The following is an 8780-nucleotide window of genomic DNA, read 5'->3' as shown; positions in this document are numbered from 1 at the left end:
ATCTAACTATTGGGTGTGCATTGACTTGTTTGCAAAGTCAACCAACTGATTTTGCACCAACAGTTATGTTCAACTTATTTTGTCCTATCTTATCTTATAAGATTTTAGAAAATATTATTTGATCTTATCTTAACTTATTTTTTTCTGAAATGAGTGAAGATAAGTTAACAGAACATCTTATCTTATCTTATTTTATGATCTTATATGATCTTAATTATATAAGTTAAAATAAGTTGAACAGAACGGACCCTTATTCTTCGTGCCTTCCCAATACGATTCATCAATTTTGGGTTGAAAAAAGTATTACTTTTCTCCTACTTAGGGTATGTTTTGTTCAGCTTATTTTATCTTATCTTATCTTATCTTATGAGATCTTTTAAAATCTTATCTTATCTTATCTTATTTATTCTGGATGAGTGAATAGAAGTTAACAAAATCTCTTATCTTATCTTATTTGATCTTATCTTATCTTTTCTCATTTGATCTTATATAAGTTAAAATAAGTTGAACAAAACGTGTACTTTTCTCTTACTTTTGTTGTTCATATAAGGTTAGGAAAAAAATGTTTGTTTGTTTGTTTTTACCAAAGACTTTGGGTTCAATGTTATGACTTCCTATGTCCTACATGAGAAACCAAGGTTCAAATCTTGGTGGAAGCAAAATTTTAATATTGTTGGAAAGGGGGGGAGGGGTTGGGGCTTGTTGGACCTCTGAGTGAGTGGCCCTATACGAGAGCAGCCCATAGAAAATTCAGCTTATCAGGGGATTTCGAATTGGGGCCAAAAAAAAAATATATATAAGTTTAGGAAAAAAAAAAGGTGGTGAAACACCTCAATGGAGAAATAGGAAGAACTTACATATACAAAGGGAATAAATAGTAGCAAGCAATAAAAAAATTGGTAGTATATAAATTATGAGAGAGGGATTGTGATTTTTACATCAGCACTACTATGTGCAAATGCATAAATTTAATTCAGATACTCTTTTTATAAATATTATTATACTGTCCATTCTTTTAACCAAAAAAAAAAAAAAATGTCTTAATACACCATTTAATTCCTTTCTCTAGGATCCACTATCACACGTAGTATATAATCCTATACAGTTCACGTTATCAAACACCAAAGCATCAAAAGCCTTCCACACTTGTATTATTTTGGGGTAGTTGATTTGTTAGCGTGTTATTTGTGAGATCATCATGGATCATGCAACATTAGCAATGATACTAGCCATTTGGTTCATTTCTTTTCATTTCATAAAATTACTTTTTAGCCAACAAACTACCAAACTTCTTCCTCCTGGTCCAAAACCATTGCCAATAATTGGCAACATCTTAGAAGTTGGTAAAAAACCTCATCGTTCATTTGCTAATCTTGCTAAAATTCACGGCCCTTTAATATCGTTACGTCTAGGAAGTGTAACAACTATTGTTGTATCATCAGCAGATGTAGCCAAAGAAATGTTCTTAAAAAAAGACCACCCTCTTTCTAACCGTACTATTCCTAATTCTGTCACGGCCGGTGACCACCATAAACTTACCATGTCGTGGTTGCCGGTTTCGCCGAAATGGCGGAATTTTCGTAAGATTACAGCCGTCCATTTGCTTTCTCCTCAAAGACTTGATGCTTGCCAAACTTTTCGCCATGCCAAGGTGCAACAGCTTTATGAATATGTACAAGAATGTGCACAAAAAGGCCAAGCTGTTGATATTGGCAAAGCTGCATTTACTACCTCCCTTAATTTGTTATCTAAACTATTTTTTTCTGTGGAATTAGCCCACCATAAATCACACACTTCTCAAGAGTTTAAGGAACTAATATGGAACATTATGGAAGATATTGGCAAACCTAACTATGCTGATTATTTTCCTATTTTAGGCTGTGTTGATCCATCAGGTATTCGACGAAGATTAGCATGTAGTTTTGACAAGTTGATTGCAGTTTTTCAGAGTATAATATGTGAAAGGCTTGCGCCTGATTCTTCAACTGCAACAACAACGACGACTGATGATGTGCTAGACGTTCTTCTTCAGCTCTTCAAACAAAATGAGCTCACTATGGGCGAGATTAACCATTTGCTCGTCGTAAGTCTCTCTTTTTTCTGTTAGGTTGACATTTATTCAGTATTTACCTTGAAAGACTTTAATCCATGTGACTATTACGTTTGTTCAACTTTGATCGTTAATTTCTATATAGTTACAAACATTAAAAAAAAAACTACCGCCATTTAAAATATATATGCCGATACCAGTTTAATATGATCTCAAATGATTATATTTTTCCTTTACTAATGTATTAATCAAAAGATAGATTAAAATAATGTGCGCAAATGGTGCCAAATTACGAAGTGTAAATTAAAAAAGGGGCGTAAAACGCAAAGTTTAATGAAAAATCAATTTACTATATCTTTTATCAGTTTCATTTTGTTTTATTGTTAGTGTATAAAATCTTCTAAATTCTTCTTAATATATAATTATATATGATTTTGTTTGATTAGTATTAATAAATAAAAGTTAAATTTTTATGATTTTTACTAATGTATAATTAAAAATATTAATAAAATAAAATATATATTAACAAGCGTAAAAAGAAGAGATGAGTATCTTGATGATACAAATTGGTAAAAACTAAAAAGTCAAGATGTCCATATCCAAAAAACAAACAGATAGATATCATTTTTTATTATTATTAATGAGGTCTTAGACCACGTGTGGTCCTGTGGCCCAATGCTAGAATTAATAATTCAGTTAACAAAGATGACAACATGACACTGTTTTCTTTTATGGAACACTGTTCTCTTTTATGGACATTGGACAACATTACTTATTTTGGATATGATATAAATTATTGGCAAACAGCCAAACATCACACATTCACACACACATTATATTCAGGGACCATTCGTCCATTCCTTCCCCTATTGGCAGAGTAAACAGTACACATGGTTGTGGGTCTTTATTTTTTGTTTGAAGCATGAACATATATTGTGAACTGCCGAAAATGATGGACATGAAAGATATTTCGCTAAATCGCTACAGTGGAAAGTTCTGTTTGGCACTAGCGTTCGAGATAGCAGTTAGCAGTTGGACAATATTGAAACGCTACTTAAGAAAATTATGAGTATTTGGTAAGGTAGTGGTTGTAGTAGCGGGTAGCAGTTGGAGTAGATTATGAGTAGCGGTTGTGGAACATTACTACAAGTAACGTTTGAGATTTAGAGGTAGCGGTTTAGCAAATAAACCCTATATAATAGCATAAGGTAGAATTATTAACCAATGTTTTTTTTATCTTTTACAATTCCAACAGCTACTTTTGCCAAACACTTCTAATTAAACAACTAATTTAGTCGCTGACAGATGACAGCTACCAGCTACCCCCAACAGCTACTAGAACCGCTAACAGCTACTATAGAACCGCTAATTTTGCCAAACATGCCCGAAGTATGAAGCATCCATTCGTTACCTAGTAAAATATTGTGTTTGCGAAGTATTCATGTTCATGACATGTATAAACGCCCGAAAAACCTTATCATTAACCAACTCATTTTGATGAAGGGTTATGTTATATTCAACTCTAAGAGTTGCATATAAGATATAAATATATTAATTAAAATGGAAATTAGTTGTCAATTTATGACAAAAGTTTGCATTAATCTATGTAATAAATGATCAGTTAATGCTTGTTGTTTCCATTTTTAGCTTTTTATATGCAGTTCAAACCAATTCTATTTATTAGAGTTTGTTTGACAAAACAAGCGTTTTTAGTAGCTAGCTGTTAGTTGTTGCAGTAGTTATGCTTGTTGAGGGGTAGTTGCTAGCTGTCTACTAGTAGCTGTTAGCGATTATCCGTTTAAATTGTTTATTAATTAGATGTACTACTATTTGACGAAAGTAGTTACTGAAAAAGTAAAAGCAATAAACGCCTTTATTCAAATATAAAATGAACCACAATAATTTCATTATCTAATTCAATAGTCAAATTAAATATTTATTATTTAAAAATTTTACACGGAAAAAGGAGTATATGACTTTTTAACTATTAAAAAAACCTTAAATAAAATTCATATAACCTATTTAACTAAAAAATGCTTGTGGAATCTGGAGTATAATATAATGTGAGATATTAGTTGTATCTTCTTTTTCAAATAAATATTGAAATCATATCCTTGCTATTATAAAGAAAAAAAAAATGAATTGCCATAAAATAAAGCCATTAATAACCAAAAACAAAAGGGAAAAGAGATTAAAAACATTGTATCACACTTCTACTTTATGCTATTATATAGTGTTTAACTGTTTATTTGTTATACTACTATCTATAAATATTAAATGTTACTTGTAGTAACATTCTACAACCGCTACCCATAACCTACTCAAATCACTACTTGCTACTACAACCACTATCTTAGCAAACACTCAAAATTTTCTTCAATAGTGTTTTGACCTTATCCAACCGCTATCTGCCTACCCGCTACCTAGAACGTTAGTGCCAAACAACGCCTTATCCAGTATTTGTATAACAATTGTGTAAAACGGGTTCAAGCGTGTGATCATATGGTTATATCATGTAATAATAATAATTACTTTATCCAAGTCTTAAATGTGTTCAATAACAAGCATATATCATATTGTTATAGTTGCATAAAGTAATTAATTATTTGTGCATGGCAGGACATTTTTGATGCTGGAACAGACACTACATCAAGTACTTTTGAGTGGGTCATGGCAGAGTTAATTAGGAATCCTGAAATGATGGAAAAGGCTCAAGAAGAAATTAAGCAAGTATTGGGTAAAGATAAACAAATTCAAGAATCAGACATTATTAACCTACCTTACTTACAAGCCATTATCAAAGAAACTTTGCGACTACATCCACCAACTGTATTTCTTTTGCCTCGTAAAGCCGACACTGACGTTGAACTATATGGTTATATTGTGCCTAAAGATGCACAAATACTTGTTAACTTATGGGCTATTGGAAGAGATCCTAATGCATGGCAAAATGCTGATATTTTTTCGCCCGAAAGATTTATAGGGTGTGAAATTGATGTCAAAGGAAGAGATTTTGGACTCTTACCTTTTGGAGCTGGAAGAAGGATATGTCCTGGGATGAATTTGGCCATTAGAATGTTAACTTTGATGCTAGCTACTTTACTTCAATTCTTCAATTGGAAGCTTGAAGGAGACATAAGTCCAAAAGACTTAGACATGGATGAGAAATTTGGGATTGCGTTACAAAAGACAAAGCCTTTAAAACTTATTCCAATACCTAGGTATTGAAATTTGTTGGATTTCTACGTACTACTATTATTATTATTTGTGATTGGTTTTGGGTTAGCTTCAAATTCAGAATTTGTTCATGTTTAATTGTTTGATGTGCTCGATTGAATTTACTACAAATTAACTCCAATTATATCTTCTCAACTTGGAGTAATGGCTTGGGTTTCTCATCTCTTGTGCAAGGGGTGAGCTTGCAGCTTAACATCCTTCAAGAAGATTCAATTAATAACATGTGTATGTATGTGTATGTGTGGATTGTATCTCTTTATTCATTTTGCTTGTTGTAATGATTTTTAGTTAAGTTTTAAATGTAATCCCTCCATTATTATTGTAATTATAAAGGATTTGATCCTCCTTTGTGTCGAAATTATATATATAAATAAATTTGTAGCACGACAATGAAGTGACACAGATAATTTACATAATCTTATTTTTTATGAAATGTTACAAACTTACTTTGTGTTTTATATTATCGATCGTAGACAAATCATAAATTAACCAATTATTATAATTTAAATGATACCGTAGATTAAAATTAGCAACCATTGCATATCGTCTAAAAAATTAATTATATGAACTATTTCACTCTATGAAAGATATCAAAAGTTCAAAAGTTTTCTTAAAAGTATGGAGAAATTACAAGCTAACAAACAAAAGTCATCCTTTATTGGATAAAGTGCAAACATCATATGCTGATATGCATGCATGTATTAGCAACCATTCCACACTGTCCAGAAATTATGATCGAGATATGTTTGAATAGAGAGTAGAACCAAGCCAGCTATTGTAGAATCTTTGGACTCCATGCATGATTCCTATCCTGGTTTCTGAACAAAAGAACAGACTCTTAATTGGACACAGTGCTTTTATTTGGGCGTTGCAAATTTTATCGCTGGAGCACAATCCAAGGGTCACTAGGTGCACAAATTAATCGATGTGCGTCAGATCATCAAACGTCGAGCAGAACTATATCTTCTTACCTGTTGTAAGGTTAACATTCTCAACAATAATGCTGAACTACTGATCTACTATACGTGATGGCAGTGGTTAAGTTGTGCCTAAAACTGTCCAAATTGTCATCTGTCAGAATATGATTAGAAAATTAGTAGTGGAAAACTCTCTCTTTTATCTTCGCTCGATGTGTACGTGTGTAGTTCGGTTTATTTCAGTTCAGCTCAATATTGTTCGACTTTAATAGATTCAGTTTTCAGTTCAATTTTATTTAGAATTATCAAATTCTGTCAAAAAACTGTCTTATAGGATATACCGGCCTATTGGAAAAAATATGAGAGACCAATTAATTATGTTGCATTTCTAGATTTTCATATGTCACATACAGTCTGTTTGGTAGTTGGTTATAAATGGTGGTAATTAGAATGAATTTGTGTATAAATTTATAAAGAATATCATTGTTCATTCCTATGGTAATGCTAATTTATTCTAAAGTGTCTACTTTTCTTCTTGAATTTTCATTCCCATCTAATACCATCTTGTAGGTGGTAATGAGTGGTAATAGAAATTGATTTCTCTTGGAGACAAAAACACAGCTTTAATTTAGGAGTGAGATTGTTTTCCCACGGAAAAAAATTGTCTCTCCATGGAGATTTTTAGGGTGCTTCCCTAATTAACATTACACTTCAAATTCATTCGCATTACCGCAATTCATTATCGACTACCATACGAGTTGATAGTGTTAGGGTGACAACCCAAGTACACCTAGTAGGGATAAAATCCCCCAACCTTGAGGTTGAAAGCAAGGTACGATCTTAATCACTAAGTTGAGCTTGATATGTCGTCAACCTTCATATCCAAGCAGATTTCATCCAACTGACACGAGCAATATGGAAATTGTTTTCAATATATATTAGGCCCACGGACTTCATATTTGGCGATATCATCAGTTGAGCATTCATCCTTCGGACTCTATTCAATTTAAAAGATCAGAGATGGAATGGGCTTCAGATTCCGCCGTTGGAATGTGTATATATTTAGAATGGGACTGGCATTTAGAGTTGCGATGTCCTGTGGCGTTACTGCTGGGCCTCAAATTCATTATTTATGAACAAACACATTTTACAGGGCCTGCAAAGCTAAATTTTGATAAAAAGGGGGCAGAAAGAGCCTCAACGTGCAGATTACAAACTAGGATACATGCGTGAGTGCGTGACTAGTTGGATTAAGATCAAGGTGTTTGGTTGGGAGTAAAAAATAATCGGTTTTTTTACTAGGTATTTTTGAGATTTCACAAAATGTACCAGACTACCAGGTATCCTCGTTGTTTCGGAAATGCATCAGATGCCCTTGTGATTTGCATAGAATGCACCAAGTACCCTTACTGACTAACTTTTTATATATACTAGCTTTTTATGCACGCGATGCGTGCGATAGCATTTTTATGCATACCTATTACTAAGTAGTAAACAAATAAAAAATGAAAGTTTGTGTGTAAGTTCAACTCCATTTTTTTTGAATAAGATTCTATGAAATACTTACAAATAGTATTTAAAAATACTTTAATAAATAAGTATAAGTAATGAAATTGCATTTCTAACTATTTTTTTGTTGACTTTAACAAACTTTCTTGAAAATCCGCGCACACTCATCAGCAAAGTCAACTTCAAATATGTAATCAACAATGGAACTGTTTTATCTCCATGGTCTTACTTGGTGGACGTATAAACCATGAGTATTCTTTGAAACCGAAAACTTTCATAACTTTGTTGAAAACTGTTGCTTTTCCATTAGGCTGCAATTAATAAAGATTTTAACTTTTAGTTGCAAAATGATATGATAAAAAAATGTATGGAACACTTGACAAACCTGTTGAAGTAGTGATTTTTTCAGTCAGACTACACCGCAACATGTATTGAGTTAGGTCATTCATCAATGTTACTCCCATTCCACCACTCTTGTCAGAAATAATGAGTCGAAGCATTAATTTGCTAATGGAAAAACACAATCAATAACATTTGTGAATATTTCTAAAATATTTAGATTAATGTTGTAAAGTCTATACCTTAGAATAGTTGCAACATTTGTTAGATTGCACAGTACACATCTATGGACCGTTTGAGTGATGACAATTTTAGTGATGACAATTTTTCTTAGATAAACGATTTCATGCTTCGTAAATAATCTCATCAGTTTGTGACTCAATACGCCTCACATGAGCGACTAATCGACAATTATGAACTATCATAGAAAATAACAAATATATGTTATTTGTTTTTTCTTGATAATTCCACTAATAAACAAATTGAAAAGGTTTGTAGTTATTTACACTCTTTGTAGTAGGTAATTTAGATACTTGAGTATAAATGGCATTATAAATTGCAATTGATGAATGCATTGCAAATGGACATGAGCGGAAAGTCGCAACATGTTTATCTCCGTATCATACCTAAATCAACAATATGTGGGAATCAATTTGCTATACATATTAATGGTGCATAGATTTTTTAGTCTTATTAGAGAGGGACACCATCTTCCTCCCCCTTTACTT

At 32.3% G+C, this 8780-nt stretch overlaps 1 protein-coding gene across 1 annotated transcript; it reads left to right on the top strand.

Moving 5' to 3' along the window:
- Positions 1-864: 864 nt before the first annotated feature.
- On the top strand, positions 865-5671 carry LOC104908380 (cytochrome P450 76AD1). Its single transcript, XM_010697501.4, has 2 exons — positions 865-2083; positions 4670-5671. The coding sequence occupies exons 1-2, from the start codon at positions 1199-1201 to the stop codon at positions 5276-5278; spliced, it is 1494 nt and encodes a 497-aa protein (XP_010695803.3). The 5' UTR covers positions 865-1198; the 3' UTR covers positions 5279-5671.
- Positions 5672-8780: the final 3109 nt, after the last annotated feature.

The sequence above is a fragment of the Beta vulgaris genome, chromosome 2 (assembly GCF_026745355.1).
Source record: "Beta vulgaris subsp. vulgaris cultivar EL10 chromosome 2, EL10.2, whole genome shotgun sequence".
In the NCBI taxonomy this organism is placed as follows: Eukaryota; Viridiplantae; Streptophyta; class Magnoliopsida; order Caryophyllales; family Amaranthaceae; genus Beta; species Beta vulgaris.
This window is presented reverse-complemented; position numbering and strand designations above follow the sequence as displayed.